Consider the following 19,988-nt stretch of genomic DNA (forward strand, 5'->3'; position numbering starts at 1 on the left):
TCTGGCGCGAACGAGGAATGGATTTTTGACTCGGGGGCAACGTCTCACATGTGCCACAACAAGGCCATTTTGAATTGTGCCAAAGAGGTGGTGCAGCATATCAACGTAGCGAACAATGCGGAATCTTTGGTTGTTGCAACCGGAACAGTGAACCTCGTAGCAGATGTGCAAGGTTGTTCGTGCGATTTGATGATGGCTAATGTCCTATGCATTCCAGACTTAGCGCTCAATTTAATGTCGGTGAGCAAAATTTGTAACAGCGGATATCGTGTAGTCTTCATGAAGGGCGCTTGTGAAGTTCGATCGAAATTCAACGAACTAGTCGCTGTTGGCAGGGAGGAAGGTGGCCTTTACAAGTTGTGCTTGGCCAATCAGCAAGTTTCGTGTGCGGCAAAGGAAGCAGACGACATGGTTCTTTGGCACCGGCGAATGGGTCATCTGCACCAACAGGGCCTAAAGCAGCTACGTGAAATGGCTAGTGGCATTCGATTCCGGGATGCAGTCATTCCCACGTGTACTGTATGTCTACAAGGGAAGCAGAATCGTCAGTCATTTAAGAATAAGGGCACTAGAGCAAGTGAAATCCTTGAATTAGTGCATTCGGATTTATGTGGGCCGATGGAGAACGTATCGATAGGCGGAAGCAGATATTTTTTGACGTTCATCGACGATGCTAGTAGGAAGGTGTTTGTCTACTTCCTCAAGTCAAAGAAGCAGGTGCTGGACTGTTTTAAGGATTTCAAAGCTTATGCTGAGAATCAAACCGAAAAACATATCAAGCGACTACGGACGGACAACGGCTTAGAATACGTGAACCAAGAAATGGAACGGTTTTTGCGAAGTTCAGGAATTCATCACGAAATGACGGTTCCTTACAACCCGGAGCAAAACGGTCTCGCTGAGCGAATGAATCGAACCGTGGTTGAAAAAGCGCGATGCCTGCTATTCGATGCTAAGATGGACAAAGCTTTTTGGGCGGAAGCTGTTGCGACTGCTGTATTTTTGATCAACCGATCTCCGACGAAAGGGTTAACTGTGACTCCAGAAGAAGCATTCGGTGGCAAGCAACCAGATCTTTCTGAGCTGCGAGTATTTGGCGCAAAGGTAATGTGTCATGTGCCTAAAGTCGAAAGGCAGAAATGGGATGTAAAATCCGAATCAGGGATTTTTGTCGGATATGCGGTTCAAGCGAAAGGATTTCGAGTTTATGTTCCAAGGACCAAGAAGGTTATTGTAAGCCGAGATGTCGTTTTCCTGAGTGAGGTAGCAGAAACACCGATTCTGAACGAATCAGCCGAGTTGGTTGAGGATTGGATACAGTTAGAGAGCTGTGTTCGATCAAAAAGTGATTAATCCTCCGTCCGATACACCAAACAGTAACAATCACGAAACCGACGACGAGTCGGATCTCGACAGCACGTATGGTGATACCGAATGTGAAACCGACTATGGCAGCGCAAACGATACTGTGGTAACGATGTCTTCTCCAGCACCAGCGCTCCCTCCGCAAAAAGAGGATCCACACAATGTGGTCAGGCGCAGTGGCAGGGAGCGCACACTTCCAGGCAAGTATACCGATTATGAGATGACTTGCAGTATTCTTCCTCAAAACATTCCGTGCCCACAGGAAATCGACGAACCCCAGTCATTTAAAGAGGCAATAGGCTGCGGCGACGGACAGTCGTGGCAGAAAGCGATGGTAGAAGAGTTCGAGTCCTTGAAGAGCAACAAAACCTGGGAGCTAACTAAACTTCCTCCGGGACGAAAGGCGCTGAAATGCAAATGGGTTTACGAGTTGAAGACAAATGCCGACGGATCGGTGCAGCGCTATAAAGCTCGGCTTGTAATTAAGGGCTTCTCTCAGATAAAGGGTGTCGACTACAATGAGACGTATTCTCCAGTCGTCAGATATGCCAGTATTCGCTATCTGCTGGCCCTAGCTGCACGAATGAACCTTAGCATCTACCAAATGGATGCAGTGACGGCTTTTCTCCAGGGCAACTTGACAGACGAGGAAATTTATATGGAACAACCCGAAGGTTTTGTGGACAAAAAGGATTCCAAAAAGGTTTGTCGTTTACGAAAGGCGCTTTACGGTCTGAAGCAGGCCAGTCGGGTCTGGAATGCCAAGCTTGATGCGAAATTGCAGCGGATTGGCTTGAAACGCTCGAGTTTCGATCCGTGCGTGTACTACAAAGTCGGTGATGATGGCATTATTATTGTTGCTGTTTACGTTGACGATTTTCTGGTGTTCTCTAACCAGCCGAGATGGGTAGAATTCGTGAAAAGACAATTGATGGCGAAGTTTCACATGAAGGATCTTGGGGAAGCGGAACAAATTTTGGGCATGCGGATCACACGTGCTGAAGATGCAGTAATGCTGGATCAACAGCGTTACATTGATGAACTACTCAAACGTTTTAAAATGATTGACTGCAACCCAGTGGCGACGCCCGTGGACGGCAATCAACGATTGTCGAAGGAAATGAGCCCGAAGGACGAATGTGAGAAGCAGCGTATGGCATTGGTTCCGTTCCGTGAATTAGTGGGTGGCCTGCAGTTCCTGGCACAGTGCACTCGTCCCGACATCGCTTATGCTGTAAACTCCGTGAGTAGTTTCAGCAGTAATCCGGGGGAAGCGCACTGGACGGCAGCAAAGAGAATCTTGCGTTATCTGAAAGGAACGAAGCTGATGAAACTGGTTTACGTGAAGCAAAATGACAGAGAATTCCAAGGGTTCAGCGATGCGGATTGGGGCAACGACCCCGAATCAAGACGATCGATCACTGGTTATGTATTCCAGTTTGCTGGTGGATCGGTGTCGTGGAGCTGTCGCAAAAAACCAACCGTTGCGCTCTCTACGACTGAAGCAGAATATATGGCAATGTCTGCTGCAGCACAAGAAGCGTTGTGGTGGCGAGGATTCCGGAGCGAAATATTCGGAGTTCATCAACCTGTTCAAATAAACTGCGACAATCGCAGTGCAATATGCCTAGCTGAAAAGAAAATTGGGTATTCACCCCGCAGCAAACACATCGACTTGCGACACCATTTTGTAAAGGAACAGGTCGAGTTAAAAACTATTAAGCTGCTGCACGTAGAATCGAAGCAACAGAAGGCTGATGTTCTGACAAAACCGATTACTGGACAAAAGTTTCTGGATGCCATGAAAGCTTTAGGAGTTACTAAAATTCATGCTTAAGGGGGAATGTTAGTAGTAAGCTATGAATTTGATTTTTAATAAACTTCACTTCACTCTAATAGTTGCTACAAACTAGACGTGTTTCTATCAGATACATCAATATGACGTATGGGTCGTGCCCCAAATTTCACCATCATTGAAGTTTTGATTTTAAGCTATAATTAGTATTAAAATCTCATGTTAACTTCAACTAATTCGACAGGGGCGAAATGGTCACCTTCAGGTGGGGTGAAATGAGCACACCTTGTCACATAAATTTACCTGAAATTCATCTCAGTAGGCTTGTGAGTTTGTCTGTTTCCATAGTCAGTGTTTGTTTACAGTGATGGTGCGAACATATATTAGAAAATCTTTGAGACCGAATTGGCCAGAAAAATGGACTGCAGGCAGAATTGGCCACCATAAGGCGCGAGGGGACATTCACGAAACAAGCCGCCAAGTATCACGGCATCCCGGGACAAACGTTGGCCCATTAGTTGTGCTTCTACACAGTTTCAAGATATGTTCTATAAGAGTGCTCATTATACCCCGTGGCTGCTCATTGTGCCCCACACATCGACTGATTGCTAGTTTTTGATGCATGAATCTAATTTGTGTTTTTCACCATAATACAATAAACTTTTCAATTCGTGACTAGTGTTCCTTTAATTATAGATAGTTAATTCAAGTTTTGCACTGAAGACAGCTTAAAATTTTTGTCGTTTTCCATGCTTAAATCAGCAACCAACTTAGGGTGCTCATTATGCCCCTATTACCCCTATTTGGTTAGTTAAAACTGTATTCCAAAAACCGGATGCATTTTGAGATACCCGGGTACCCCGTCGGGCACCCTTGGGTGTTCTTATTTCGTCGAGCACATAACGGTTAAAGAATAATCACAAATCAACATTGGATTTCAAAGCCAATTTTACGTTAAAACTAGAAGTTATAGCTAATGTAGGATGAAGCAGTTGAGGATTAAAAAGCATAAAAAATAAAATAGAGCAATCATTATTTCGTGAAAATAAACGCTAAGTATAATTAACGTTTACAAATAATAGCGTGTCTACAGGGTAAAAGCATTTTGATGTCGAAGCAAATAATCAGTGAGGGTTGCAGTTGAAAACTTACAGATGAATCAGTAAACTAGCGCTCTTTCCTAGTTGATTTCGAAGTTCATAAACATGGAAAATAGTTGATACTTTATATTTAGACAAGGCCAAAAGACCAAACTCATCGAAACCTTTAAGCGTAACAATAATAAAACAAAATTAGGGAAAAAACACAATTCATCAATGTTCAGCGAATTTATTTCGATTTTTTTTTCTCCTACGATTCTAAAAGTAATTCAATTTGAATTAAACAGAGAAGAAACTTATATACACGCACATCATACACCTAAATCATGGTTCATTCAGTAGCTCGCAGTCACAAAGCAGGCACGCAAAGCCGACCGTTTCTTTTTGCAGCTCGCTGTCGCGCTGCGAATCCCACATTTTCGCTTAAAATGATTTTCAGACTTATTCATTTCATATGTTCAATACAAGCACTAACGGCTGGTGCGATAGAGTTCCCTGCTTTTCTTGCAACTCAAGTTTTTGCTCGCAAAAAAAAACGCTGACTTGTCTGAGATAAACAACAGCGACTATTTGAACATAGTCTCCGTACTGCATCATAACAAAAACATGAAAAAAAAACACAAACTAGGGATAAACGACGGTTACTTAAAATGTCGTTTTGAAGAGGGTAGTTTAAATGCACATCCCCTGGCCGGAGATACTCCCGATGTAGCTCTCTTTTTTTTCTCGATGCTTACAGCTCATCATGTCCTTCCTCATCCACTTCATTCGCCTCTCCAGTGGCGCTATCATCGTCCTCTTCATCATCTAAATCTTCGTCATCTTTTTCGGCTTCCGCAGCCTTGGCTTCTTCTTCTACCTTTTTTCGCTCTTCAGCCTCCTGGGCTTCTTTCACCTTTTTCTCGCCCTCCTGGGTTTCCTTGAAAACGGCAGCGACCTTCTTTGCTTCTTCGACGTCATTCGTGAACAGGAAATTATCGAAGATGGTTCCGGACTTGACTTGCCACAGATCCAAACCAACAGCGCAAACCTCTTCGCGCAGGTACAGATTGCTATCTTCGACATATTCTGGGTTATCAATTTCCGGGTGCACCCAGACTCCCTTATAGTTGGGGTTATCGATCTGCTTCGGTTTCCATTCACCCTTGTACTCGGGGTTATCGATCATCGGTGGTTCCCATTCGCCATCCATTTCGTCATCCCAATCGTCCGGCTTGGTGGCATCTGGGTCTGGGATGTGCTCTGGTTTGTCCCAATCCTCTGGCTTGGTGTCTTCCGGATCGGCAATGGTAGCACGGTCATCCCAATCTTCTGGCTTCTTGGCCTCCGGATCCTTGATCTTCTTCGGTGCCAGGAAGTCCCAGTCGTCCTCTAGCGATCCCGACTCAACCTTCTCGTTGTCGATCAGCACCTCGTACGTGTTGTCGCTCTTCACCACCAGTGTGTAGAAGTGAGTGTAGACGTCGTCCTTGCAGCGGATGTCCTTGTTGATCAGGTGGTTCTTGCCCTTGTAGCTGAAGATTACGTGCACCTTCTTGGTACCTGGACCGCAAATGTCCGGACCGAACATCACCAGATAGGGCGTATCGCCGTGCAGATCCTTCTGGTCGACGTTGCAGTCGAACACCTTCAGGTATCCGCCCCCGCAGTCGATGTTCTGCTCGTGCTTCACCGAGAACTGAATCACCAGCGTGTCGTCCTTGTTCGAGAACGGTTCGAACTTGGTCGACATGGCGTAGAAACGGGCATCCTGCGACGTTTGAAGACCTGCGGCAAAACAAGGGAAGAAAATAGAGGAAAGTTTTATAAGTGTGGGTGAGCGAGAAAAAAAATACATGATTGGAAAGGTAATTAAGCATAGGTAATTTATATCGATTTTATTCTAACGACTTCAAACGAAAGAATGTCACAAAAACAATATCATTTGTTAGCTATTAGAATATGTTATTATCAAATTGTGAGATGTAAATTTCCTGAAAAGTGGTGTTTTTAAACATATTTGTGTGATACGACGCCCAAAAAAAACGCCTTCGGGCTCATTTTAAAAAGTCGGAAATCCCTCCAACAGGCGATTTCTGTTATCACGAAGACATGAACAGGAACGTATCGCATGATTTAAACCGCGTTAATTCCCTGTGAAAACCGTGGAATTTCCGAACAAGCCGCTAATTCCCAGATTCTAAAAAAAAATCCTCCTAAAAGAGAAACACGGGCAGATGTGTTTTGATGAAGTCTGTTAAATGCTCTTGGAGTGAAAAACAGAAAAAATAAAAAAACTAAACAGAATCATTGAATTTAGTTTTTGGTTTTCACCGACACTATGGATAAAAAGATACCACGCAAAAGCCGATTTTTTTTTGGGAATCTGCGTAAATCTAGCAATCTGGATAAAATCACCTAAAAAGTGGTTGGATCATATGAACTAGATAATATCAGTATTAAGTTTGAGTGATAATAATAATGACTTTATTCGGTAGCACAGCCTAAGGTTACTTAACAGTTGTGCTACCGCATAAAGTCATTATTACATATTATCATTATCCAAATTTTGAGTTCGTAAAATTTTCCATTAAATTACACTAATTTAAAATGATAAACACATTCATATGAATGTGTTAAATGTTAACACAAATTTTTCAAAAAGTAAAACATTTTAGAAATGCCAAAAATACTCTAGAAAATGAAAACTCTTGCCAACGTGAAAATCGAAATGAACGTTGTAATATTTGGGGTATTCATTACAAATACTAAGCTCGAAAAGGACTCAACTCCACTGACGTGTAAAGTTTTACGGAAATACCCCTTTGTGAATTTCGAAATTTCATAGACTAATCTTTCACTACAATACGACTTGATTGTTGTTGTAGTTAATGAAATGAGTAAAACGCAGCGTATAAATTGCTTTCCCCATTAACCAGTCTAATGGGAGAAACTATAACAATACACCTTTAATGATAATAAACACAGTTGGCGACAAAAAAAAGAAGTAGAACACAACGTGTATCCGTGGTTAATCTATTGACCAACCATGCGTAAACGCTATTAGGGCCACCTCTGATTAGGTGGTCGTCACAGATATGAGTGATGGTTTCAACAAAAAGTTCCATTCAATAACCGAAACTTCTAGAATGTGCATCCAATGGTGCGTATGGTTTAATAACGCTGACACCAGGCAGACGGTCCATCCATTATGCCATGTAGACAGTTCAATCAGTTTGTGAGTAAGTGTGTGTGTTTGCGTGTGAACATACTCATGTCGGACTTTTGCGATTGCCATGTTGGCCACTTTAAAGTTGGGGTAGAAACAAAACACAGAACGATCGTTGTTGCACTTTAAGCTAGATACGTGGCATCGTTTCTGCTCCCTGATAGAATAATTCCGGTTGCCGGTGATGATTTTTGCTTGCAATTTGTGAATTTTTTGCATTCTACTTGCATAGCGTTAATTAACACTTATGAGTCGTTCTTATGTTCGAAAAAGATAACGTTAGTTCAGATGCCGGTGTCTATTATGCAGAGTTGGGTTTCCTCTAGTTGAGGACACTTTTTCAAACAAAAAAATGATTAACGGTTCCGTATGACACGTAAGTGATAATTGAATGGGACCGTTACTATAAGAAATAGAACGCATTCGAAGAGTTTACTCACCTTTGTCGTTATCCTCGTCGTTGAAGAATTTTCCAGCCGTTCGAACGAACTTTCCATACTCCACGCCCTTGTGTTCGCTCTGAACCCAGTTCTTCTCCCATGAGTCTGAACAAAACAAAGTCAAAACGGAAATTAGAACAGCATCCAAAATATGATACGCTCAAATCACATGATATATTTTTCAATACTATATCACCGGGTAATCTGAAAATAGCACAAACTGACGTACGTACCATCTTTAAACTCTTCCTTGAAGTACACCTTGGCTGCCACTAGGCTAACCGCCGCCAGAACCACTAGAACCTTACTAATAGCATGCATCTTTGATGCAAAATTAAGTAGCTATTCACAGTATTTGTGCACTTTGAATTCTCACACCCTAATTTTTTTAATGGGACCGCTTAAGTCCTCCTTCTACTTGGCAGAACGAAAATCACGACGGTCTACTTTCCTGAACGTTCAACTGCGAATGACGAACGGTCCAACCAAGTGCAACTGATTATGTACGTACAACGCCAACCGGACCGGCTGCTGTTGGCTACGCTTGAGCGACTGCGCCTTGCGTGGCTTCGAAAACCCCTCGGCAACAGTGCTGCCTCTGGTGCACTTCGTTGGCAACGGCACCGCTGCGGCTCGGAACAGACATTTGTTTTGTACACGCGTCTCGCTTACTCAGGTACAGAGAACGAAATGTAACTATGCAGACGTAGTGCGGTTCTCAAAACCTGTAGGGTAACCGTATCGAAGGAGGAACTCGTTTCGAATAAATGGCATGATAATACTGATGGGTATGACAAAATTGACCGTCAATTGCGAACACCATTATTTCTACCTGCTTCTTATGCGAAAAGCAATTAAGGTAACCATCATACGGCACTCGAACGACCACATAAGGGGACAAAATTAACTAAAAACCACTCTCTATCAAGTTGGGAAAAGTCTTTTCTTTTACCATGGCTGATCTCGGTTGGCTCTTTACCCGATGATTGTTTACGTCCGACAGATGGATCGCTACGATTGGTCCGCGTTTCACCAATCAGCGGCTCACACTTTTCAACGAGGTGCAGTTTGTGTTCGAATCCGTACTAGGAGAACGGTGCGCCACTGTCGGCGAGGAGGAACTTTCCGTATCGCGTTCCCATTCGAGCAGCTTGGCCCAGTTCGTGGTGTACGTGGTAGGGTTCGCGTCCGTAGTTTGGGAGTATGTGTTCGCTTTTATCGGGTTTGTTACAAGTACGGAACCCAATCATAATTAAATTGTTATTGAAGGCCCAAATTAAAAACGGCATAATGACGCCTTTTCCATACAAATTAGAAGGCGCAATCGCGGCTTCCTTTGGGACGTCTTCTAACCAGAACCTATCAGCTTCGCCTTCTGCTTCGCACTTGACAGCCTTTCGTGTAAACGCATCGTGCCTTCCTCCGTCAACGCCTTCGCCAATAGAAGGCGACACAAGGCCGTGTGGAAGGCATGACGACAAGAAAATGTGCACACGGCGAAGCGCGATTGTGCCTTTCGTGCAGACGAGCGGAAGATGGTAGATGCTAGAAGACACATTAGAAGGTTTCAAAAGTGAAGGAAGGAAATATTTTTGCTTTTGTTTTCACACATAAATTGACAATTGCATATGAGAATTCGCGTAAGTGCGAACAACCATAAAAATCTCTTTCACTTGTGTCAGGGCCAGTCCCTCTCCTCCAACGATTGCTTCGAGTAGCGGGTCGACGCTCGATCCGGCCAAAACACTGCGTCTTTGTCCATATGGTATTTCTTGATGAACAACGCAGCGTCCGGCAGGCATATCGTACTATAAATTTCCTCGTTCACGACTAGTCCGAAGCGAGAAAAGAACGGCTTTGACATACCCTTCTCGTTGATTGTCAGCCAAAGCAGCACCTTCTTGGGAAACTGTGTGGAATGATTTTCACTTAGGAGCTCACTTCCTACGTGAGGTATTTTACATACGAATGCGCGAAGTGCAGTTGTTGCCAACCAGTGCACAGTGGTTCGAATTATATGGAAAAGGCGGTCATAAATCATTTTTGTACAGTATTGTTCTTGAAAACTACTGAAATCGTCAGAATGAGGTGTTTTATGACTATAACAAGCTTTTTTGGGACTGCCATCATCCAACTTGTTTAAATTTTCTGGTATTTCCATTATTATGCATACATAATAGGGTGCTAATAGAATATAGGGAAAAGTTTGACCATCGAATTTCAAAACGCGGTAGCTTTCAAAAATTTTGACGTGGGATTACGTCTTTGTTTACTATACTGGGATGCATTCTGTAAAATTGGAAATGAAACCGGCAAATGTTGCGTCAGATTTCAAACGTTAATAACAGCATAACTACATGATGGATAACAATAACCAATATGTTGTTGGATAGATAAAATGTGTATCAAATTTCATAACACGCTAGTTATCATTATTATTTCACTGCTTACGCGAACAATGAACCATTTACATGCGAGCATTCCTAGCACAGTGAATGGACACCATCCGTTCCCCGTGTTATTCTCTGTATCGATATCGATATAAAAATTGACAGCGTCTCCCCGTCCCAATAGGTCAATTTATTTTTGCTTCCATGAGCTTAGACTAAAATGATGTCTCAAAGGTAAAAGTTTTCCGAAGAGTTTGAAGCAATCCCCATTCTGGAACAATTTCTAAACCTGCTTTCAAAACCTAATAAAAACTGATGTCTTGAAAGAAAACATGCCGGTAAAAGCAGTACCAGTACCAGTGGAGTAAAGAACCGCAGGTCTCTCGTCGTCTATGATTGCATCGGTACTCTTCTATTAGTACATTTCAGCGGTACACTTCTATTCATACTGCAGCGGTACTATTCGTATGGCAGTGGTACACTTTTGTTCGTACATTTCTATTCGTATGCAATCGAGGAAAAACTGCAATGCTGCTGTTGATGGTGATTGAAAGTTTATCTCATAAATATGATTACCATAAACTATTCAACAAGAATTGTAAATTTTTGCAACGGATATTTATTCAATTTTATCTTCGATATTTACTAAATAATCGTGACCGGATAGTATCGAAAGAGTAAATTCAACAGATACACATTTATAGAAGAGTAAGAGCCTGCGAATGCTTGTGAATTTTTGGTTCATTTACTAAGATTCATTAGAATCTCTTTTTACATTTTAAAATTGTTAGATGATATATTTTTATTCAAAGCTTTACCATAATAAACGTATGTATATTGGCAGTCTTCGTAATACAGCGACTACATTCGTAGGTAAATGAAAAAAATTGTCAAGCAAAAAACAAAAATGGAATTGTTGATTGTTACGGTTTTTTGCTGGAACTTAATAATTTTGTTAGACATATCTTCTTATGTTTGCCAATTAATGAACCTTTGTAAGGGCTTCTATATTATTATGAAAGCAAGAACCATATTATAGATTTGATTTAATCAGAGTTAAATAAGACTAAACCATTTATTATAATAACGAAAGTATTATTGGATTTGGTTTTAGAAGATATAGAGTTAATTCTGACTTTGACGCATTACGAGAAATTTTTGGTGCTTTTTCAACAAGAATGATATGCTTGTGCCTTGTCAAATACATGTTGTTTTCACAAAAAAATACTACAGGCTAATACTAATATCGCCAAATATATACGATATTCTTTCGAGTGTTGTTGAATATATTTAAAAAAATTGATTTCCAGGTGAGGCTGAAAATAAAAATACGTACAGTCGCTGAGCAAACACCTTGATTCTGGCTGCAGGCTCTGTATATTATGTAACAAAAATCCCCTAATTACAGTGTTTAGTCCCACGTCACCATTTCATACAACCCTAGTGCTGTATACCTTGTAGTATTTGTAACACAAAACTCGACCTCTGATTGGTCGTTATATGATTGCTTTCCCAAGCACGGTCGACAGAAATATAGCCCTAGTAATTCGGAATGTACTTTTTGGCTTATACAGCCTGTTTCAGCCGAAACTGTTCATATTAGTATTAGACAGCGACTACAACAGTCCTTACTTAGCAGCAGTGCAGCGAATAGCTATTGCAGCGGATAGCAGCAGTTGCAGCCAGTGTTGCCACATTTTAATCTGCACTGAAAGGGTGAAAATCTTTTTCATCTGTATACTTTTTCTTCCGAAAATCTGTACCTGTTAAAGTTGTGTTGCATAGAAGCTTTACATTTTTTAACCTTAAAAAAGTTACAGAAGTTGCAAGTTTGAATGAATTTGGTCGTTGATGATCTCAATACATATTTATATTGAATTTGGAATTTGTTTTCCATTGATCCAAGAAGAAGGGAAGCAGGACAACAGCAACGTTTGCATAAAAACACGGGTTGGCCCTTCACATTGAGCTTTATAGAAATGTTTGGTTTGTTTTGTTTTCCAAGTGAAAGTGCACCGATAAAAAAAATCAGTTTAATTAATGGACCCTTTAAAAAATCTGTACCATTTGTACCTTTTGACAAAAATCTGTAATCTGGACTAGCATTGGCCAAAATCTGCAAAGTTATCAATACTCGAGCATCGATAATTTTGTTCCGGTCGTATCGATACCTAGTAGATACTAGACGCGGAGCATCGATATCAGCTGTATCGATATTCTGCACGCCACCTAAAACAGAAAGTGGCATTTTTTTAATCTACATTACGGTCAGTCAGAGATGGCAGATGTTTTTTAAAAAAGTTTGCAACTGTTCGAAAAACTGACAAAATCTGCTTGAAATTCAAAAAAAAATCTGGCCGTAATTTGAAAAAAAAGCGTTTGCGTAAACAAAAGTCTGCAGAAATCTGCAAAGATTTTGAGCAAGTCTGCGCAAGTATAAAGAGACTCTGACAAAAATCTACAGAAACTATGGAAAAATTCGCAAATAAGAATAAAAAATCTGCGTTTTGTAGACAAATCTGCACATTTGGTATCCCTGCGGTCAATAGACCTAATGGGACCACGCTGGGAATAATATGTCACATACAAATCAGTGGAATAGCATAAGCGCGTCTGCGGTCTGATTTGAAATTTCGAGCAGCACAAAAGTTGTGGCGTTTTATTCTTTATTGTCTGCCTTTCTACAAAAAAAATATTAAGAGTCCCTGCAGTGTTGAGGAGATGATTTATAAAACAAGAAGATACAGTTCAACAATGTTAAGAACATTTTAAATAGAGAACAAGAAACATTCTGCAGTGCTCCAAAACGGTACAAAACATTGCCCTAATTTTAGTTAAGCTTCCGTTCTATGTTTAGAGTTATTTGTTTAACGAAAAAATCACAATTTCTGGTAAAAATGTTGCATTTTGGTCTTTAAACTGATCACTCTTATATTCAAACATAGCTAAAACATTTTAGAACGGTTTTCTAAGTTATCTTTTCTACTCAATTTAGTCATTTTTTACGCGTTTTCAGAAAAAAATGAGACAAAACCCTCTCATAAAAAGACTGCTGTGTAATTATTGAAATACTAAGTCATTCACCACAAAATGCTACTCAGGTGACGCGGCGATTCCGATTTTGCTCTGCATAAACAGTATTGTCAATTGCGAAACAATTTTTCTCGCAAGAGGCAGGAAAACCATCTTAGAAGTGCGCGGGTATATGCAATCTGTTGGTGTCTTTTACAAATAGAGTCGAATTTTCGCGCTGTTTGTTCAAGACATTCAGGCATCCGTAAATTCTCCGATTTTATAGTTTCCCTTCAGTATCGAAAAAATATCGGGGCGAATTTATCGATCCACCTTAATATCAACGTCAGTTGCATCGATAAAAAATACCGATATTCGGACCTCGCGGTATCGATACCATACAGAATCTGTACCAGAAAATACGAAAAAATCTGTACTTTTCCAGATAAAACTGTACATATGGCAACACTGGTTGCAGCGGGTATCAGCACCGATAGTGGCAGCGCCAGCTGATGCAGCGGCACTTTTTTTAGTAAAATGCTGTCTCTGTGCGGCAGCGGGCAGCATCAGTAGTGAATGCATCTAATAAAAAGTTGCCTAATTTTGACAACACCCAACGTTCTGGAAAGCAGGCGTTCGAAATACATGAGCCATCAAGTTTTGAGTGTCAAAACAGCTTTTCACTGTATTATCTATCACAAGGAATATCTCATTCGCACTGTCAGTGATAACGCAAAGATGTGTGCAGCTTTTTATCCGATATTGAATTAAACAGCAAATTGTCCTTTTTAGGATAAATGAAATGCCTAATTGAAGAGTTAATATTAATTTGACTACGACAATGTTTACCTGATACGCATCTCCGTCGTATTGGGCTCGGGGAAAGTGGTATCTGTGCCTGTGGTGAAGGTTATCACGACATAGAGCACGTTGTTTGGTCATGCCCTGTACACCGTGACGCCAGGTCTAAATTAATAACTTCCCTCCGGGCCGAGGCTAGAGGACCAGCTGTTCCTGTTCGTGATGTCTTGGCGAGTCGTGACTTACCCTACATGACCCTTATATACATTTTCCTGAAATCCATCCACGCCCCAGTCTAGTCCCCTTCCATTCCATCCACATTCAACAAAACGGCAAGAACACGTCATAGACCTCGATTTTGGAATCAGCAACTGAACCCTACACGAATCCGCTAGGACCTGAGAACCCGAGGCCTTTCGCGATATCTTGGCTTGAACAACAGCGAACAACAACAACGAACCATAACTAGCAACTGAAACCCGCACAATACTTCCAGGACCCGAGGATTACATGCCCCTGTCCCAGCTCATGACTTCGTGGCTTAGCAGAACAAATCCATACATGCTGCATATCCATGGCCTTTCGACGATCATCAGACGACCATTCAACTACAAAAGATTGATTGAAAAATATATACTAGTTTCAAAATAGACTTAATTTCAGCTCGTAGTCGGCAGCGAGGATAAAAAATTTGCTTAAAGATTTTAAGTCATCAGATATAATTGGCGCCGTTAAACATTAAATTGTATTTGTGCCGTGTCAAATAAACGATAGGTGAGAAAAAACAATGTTTACTTAGCAGCAGTAGTGGCAGCGGATAGCAGCAGCATCTGTGGTAGCGGATAGTATCAGCAACAGCAGTGATATCGGATAAGCCAGTTGATGCAGCAGCACTTCCTCTAATAAAAAGCTGCCTTTGTGCAGTAGCGGCAGCATCAGTAGTTACTACATTAGCCGACACTTCCTCTGATGAAAAATTGTCGTATGCTGATAACACGCAAACGTTTTGGAAAGCTGGCATTCAGAATCAAATTTTCAGTGTAAAAACAGCTTTCAACAACGCTTTAGATTTTTTTCTTGTAAATTATACCAAATTTCTAGTATTTCTTAGACATTGAAAATTCTAAGAATGTTGAACATTTATGATTCCTAAGATGGTTGAAATTGAATAAAATGCTCAAAGAACTGAAAAACCTACAAACAATAAAGCAAACAAAGCCTTGGTGCTACATTCCGTATCGGAACTCGACCTTCTGTTTATTATACACAGACTTCGCAGTCAACTGTTGAGTGTACAGGACAATTGCGGGGCTAGCGCTACGATCCTACTGACACTAACAGTCTCTCCCGAGCCGAGACTCGAACATACGACGACTGGCTTGTTAAGCCAGCATCGTACCTCGAGACCAGCTGAGAGAGCAACAATACTATTCTCAAAAAAAAAAAAACGTTTTAGAATGCTTAATGTCTTAGAAAAACTGGAAACACTTATATTCAAAACATATCAAACTAAAGTAAGAAACAAAAGGCGGGGGCCTAGCGTGGTTGGTAGCGTCTCCGCCATCCACGTTCGACGCCTGGGTTCGAATCCCAACGCCGACATTGGTGTCGATGGTTGTGGGGTGGCGTGATCCACTCACAACCAACTCAACTGGTCTAGATTCAATCCTAGCCGACACCGGGAGATTTTCTGAGGCGAAAAATCTCTGGGATTACGCCTTCCATCGCATGAGGAAGTAAAGCCGTTGACGCCGGTCCGTTAATCAACGGGTCGTGAGTTAGGGTCCTGGGTGGAGTCGCCTCCCGGGCGTCGGTGATTGGCACAACAACAGTGGCGGAACTAGACCGACGGAAAATAAGCGAGAATGAAAAAAAAGTAAGAAACACAAAGTGAACATAAAGTAATTGATTGTATTTACAAAAATGGGAAAAATAGAAATGAAATAATGAAACGCTGAGGGAATCGTCTAAAAACAACAAAAATTGTCAACTGGAAATAAGATTTGAAAATATGATCGCCACTTAGACCGTACGCGTTGGCCGGCAGACTTCAAATGACACTAATCGCATAGCGAAAGTGCTTTTATATAAAAACACTTCCCCAACTTACAGACAGTGCACTGTAACATAAAACTTAGTAAATAATTTTGCCCTGAAATAACAGGTGGCCACTCTTTTGGAATTTTGCTTTTTTTTTATCTGCCAGAAAAGGTAGATGTAGGTACTTGAAAAAAAACCGATTTATCTCTCATGGAGATACCTTCATTACCAAAAAAAAAAATGAAGGTCCGTAACCAACTTTCCGACGAAGCTTTTCCATGATGTCGAAACGAAAGTGTTCGCCACAGGACACCCATGAGAAAAATTTTCATACGTGTCATTTTCAAAAGGATGACATCCGTGAGATTAGTTATCAGTTAGGTGGAAATCGAGGTGAAACCCTCGAAAATTATATAAATTTGTTCCTAAAGCTTGGTATGCAGTTGAAAGAAGAAATTTCACCGTTTTACGAAACGGAATTTTGACAGCTGAGAATGCTTGACAGTAAGGTCGCAGACAAACGTCCAAGCTGAGTTCCAAACTTGTGTAACTGTCACCAGGCGGCGCTAGTGTACAAGTGATTTATAACGCAATTCTCTTTGAAAATTTACACAGAATTTTCGATCAATGTTGTTCTTGCTTGGACGTCTGTCTGTGGTAAGGTTCTCTGTTGTCAGTGACAGCTAGGACGTGACAGAGGTTTCATTTGGTTGCCCCTTTTTCTTCTGCAAGCCAAATCACCTGAGGGACGATCAGATAAGCAAATAATCAACTGCCTGAATCTTTCTGTTCCTGAATAATGTCTCCGATCATTATTCCGCACCAGAGCGACTGGCATTTCTCTTTACAGCAGTATTCTTTGTTGTCACTTTCGGTTTATGATATCTTTTCAGCTGCGTGAGCCTGAATTTTACATGGGATTGAGATAGGAAAAGAAATTTTTTTTGAACTGCGTACGGCGCTTAAGAGTATAATCTCAACCAATTTTTCAAAAATGAGTAGATCCATTGCAATTGAAATCGAACGTGCTAGCTCTTATAATAATTTTTGATAACAAGATGTTTTCACTGAAACCTGGTGGGGGTGACACCCAAAATTTCCGCTCCTGTGTCACCCGGTCACGCTTCGCCACCGAGTCGAAGCCGGCAGACTTTCGCTTTTAAAATGGTTTACCGTTAATTTTTTGCTAAATTTTTTGGGTAGTTTAGTTAGAAATGTGCATAAACAAAACGAAAAAGATTGCTATCAGGCGGGGAGAGAGAGAGAGAGAGAGTTTACATATACGTACCTTCATATTTCACTGAGCATGTTTGTTGGGTAAAAAAGCCTAAAACGAATTTCAGTTGTCACCCGTTATATGCATGGCAAATAAATGTTTGTTTCGTCCTGCGGAAATTTTTTCCGAAATTTCAACATTTTTTTTAGTTTAGATTATATTTTTCACGAATTACCGACGATACTTCGCCACGTATTCATATATTAACATTGACTCTACGAAGCACGATTTGATTCATGAATTATATAGAAAAACTGTACGATTAATTTTGAAAATTCTCATAACTAAATGTAATATGTTCTTGTTCTCAATTATGATAATAATAATATAGGTTGTTATGGGCAATTATTCCAAAAAAGTTATTTCGCAAAAAATCATTGTGTGTAAAAAAAATCAAACATTATTTAAGAAGAACTGTCGCAGGATATAATTTGGTTTATTCCTCCTGCAACAAAAAAAAAATCCCAAAATCGAGGAATACTTTCAAACGTACCAATACAAAAGTATTTTTTTTGGGCGACGTCTGTCCTCCGTAACAACATCCAACCCCTATCAACTGCAAACACAAATTGCTTTAATTTGTTCAAAACGGAGAGTTTCCGCACATTGGTACAGCTTCGTGTTTCTTTCCCTTCGCGCGGTTAAAATGTTACACTACCGCGAGTGCGTCGACATGAGAATCAATGATTTAATACAGATTACACCGGGAAACGAGAGAGGGCGCCGTTGGACGGGGCAGGGCGGATAACCAATCTGTTACACCATGCTCGGCTCGTGCAAGAGAATAAAACGACCGGGTGAAAAATGGCATTCAAAGCTTTTCCTGAGCTTCGCCGGTGCGTGCTGCGTGTACACGCGAGAGGGATAGTTTTCATCCTCGGTGCTCTCTGTCTCTCGGAAAAGACCCTGCGCGCGAGGGTGCATCGATGGAGGCATTCGGAACCGAGAAGTAAAGTCTTCATCGAATCCCTCATAACAACACCAAGCAGCATAAGAATCGTTCCTCCGTTTGAGAACTTTTTTCGGCATCCGGCGCCAGATAGGAAAGGTGAGCCCTGCGGAAAAGATTATTTGCAGCTGGAAGTGGTGGGCGGTTTCGATTAGGAATTGAAGAAAATTGCTGGTAAGACGTGTGGTTTTTAAAAGATGTACAAGATTAACTGGACACGAGCGACTTTCACGTGGATATTCAAGGCTGAAAAAAATGGAGAATTTTTCCACCCGGTTTGGAAGCAGCAAATAGCGAATGGCGTCCAGCTGAAAGCTTTCTTTTCAGCAGCGGAAAGAAAAATGATGCTGTGATAACCTATAATGGATTTTTCTTATATTTTTCCCATATTTCGTGCAATTTTTGTGAACATAAAATTTAAGGTGAAAAGTGTTTGAAAAATATAAAATTTCTAAATTACAGTGAGGTGAAAGCGGTTATTAGGAAATACTCAGGAATCCAAAATGTCGGACACAGAGGTCGTTGAACCGAAAAAGGGTCGAGGCCGCCCTGCCAATCCCGAAAAGGTAACGTACGAGAGAATTATCACGATTCGCTGTATGTATCAGTAAGCTTTCGCTTTTTTCCGTGGCTTTCGTTCCGCAATCATTTGTTTGCGTTGTGAACCGCGCCCCACTCGGTCCCTTCCATTGCAGAATAGCGTTACTCCAAAGAAACGTGCACGCGCTGTTTCACCAAAGGACAAAGTCGACGAAAAAGAGAAGGAAAAGGATAAGGCGCTAGCTTCAGATGAAGAGCCCTCGGCGAAACGAGGTCGGGGCAGGCCCAAGGGTACAACAAAAAAGGCGCCAAAGGCTAAAAAACCGGAAGCCAAAAAAGGACGCGGTAGAGCCAAAAAGAAGCCCACTAAGGACGAGTCCAGCGAAGATGAAGAGGATGAAGAAGACGAGGAGAATGATAGTGAGGACAACGAGGAGAATGACGAGTCCGACTCCTAAAAATTTATTCGAATATATTTATTGAGCCACCGCAGATTCAAAGCAAATTTTGTATCATCCCAAATACCGTGACAAAATAATAGTAATATACATAACTGAACAAAAAACAATCTACAAACCACTTACAGACGGCAATTAATTAAACAAATGACAAAATAAAAAAAAACGTTTATCATTCGATGTGACTCATTACTCAGACAAAAGCAGCTGTGTGTTCCATAAAAAATAGCAAAACAAACAAACAGCTACAACTTTTAAATGGCATTCTTTGAGAAAACATTAATAGAGAAATAAAATCATCTGAATTTGGACAAAAGAGAAACGAATCAAAACAGTGGTGATGTTTGCGTTATTTTTCCCAAAATTACCCCCCATTTTTGTTTGCGGCGTTATCCGGCATACTTCGATTCGAGTGAATCTTTTGAGTGTACTACTTTCTGAAAAAACCATTGTACTGAATCATTCTCCTGAAATTTAATACTTTTTAATACTTAATTTTTTTTTCTTTATTAGAGAGGCTTTATTAGAGAGGCTTTTAGGTTGGTTCGCCTCTACGATCCTTAAATTGATAAACGTTCGTTCATACTTATTTTCAATGATCAAATAAAATCATC

At 41.0% G+C, this 19,988-nt stretch overlaps 2 protein-coding genes across 3 annotated transcripts; one reads left to right on the forward strand and one right to left on the reverse strand.

Annotated features, from left to right (window-relative positions):
• Window positions 1–4,473: 4,473 nt before the first annotated feature.
• Window positions 4,474–8,459, reverse strand: LOC129724043 (calreticulin). The gene is made up of 3 exons (XM_055678639.1): window positions 8,142–8,459; window positions 7,909–8,013; window positions 4,474–6,027 (listed from the first exon to the last, which is right to left on the reverse strand). The coding sequence occupies exons 1-3, from the start codon at window positions 8,227–8,229 to the stop codon at window positions 4,994–4,996; spliced, it is 1,227 nt and encodes a 408-aa protein (XP_055534614.1). The 5' UTR covers window positions 8,230–8,459; the 3' UTR covers window positions 4,474–4,993.
• A 9,859-nt stretch (window positions 8,460–18,318) lies between these two features.
• On the forward strand, window positions 18,319–19,706 carry LOC129728144 (high mobility group protein B1-like). Of its 2 annotated transcripts, none has more exons than XM_055686567.1 (3): window positions 18,319–18,475; window positions 18,839–18,942; window positions 19,072–19,706. In XM_055686567.1, the coding sequence occupies exons 2-3, from the start codon at window positions 18,880–18,882 to the stop codon at window positions 19,372–19,374; spliced, it is 366 nt and encodes a 121-aa protein (XP_055542542.1). In that variant the 5' UTR covers window positions 18,319–18,475; window positions 18,839–18,879; the 3' UTR covers window positions 19,375–19,706. The 2 variants fall into 2 exon arrangements, with proteins under 2 accessions (XP_055542542.1, XP_055542537.1); XM_055686562.1 differs by having other exon boundaries at window positions 18,389–18,550.
• The last annotated feature ends 282 nt before the right edge of the window (window positions 19,707–19,988 follow it).

Source organism: Wyeomyia smithii, chromosome 1 (assembly GCF_029784165.1).
Source record: "Wyeomyia smithii strain HCP4-BCI-WySm-NY-G18 chromosome 1, ASM2978416v1, whole genome shotgun sequence".
In the NCBI taxonomy this organism is placed as follows: domain Eukaryota; kingdom Metazoa; phylum Arthropoda; class Insecta; order Diptera; family Culicidae; genus Wyeomyia; species Wyeomyia smithii.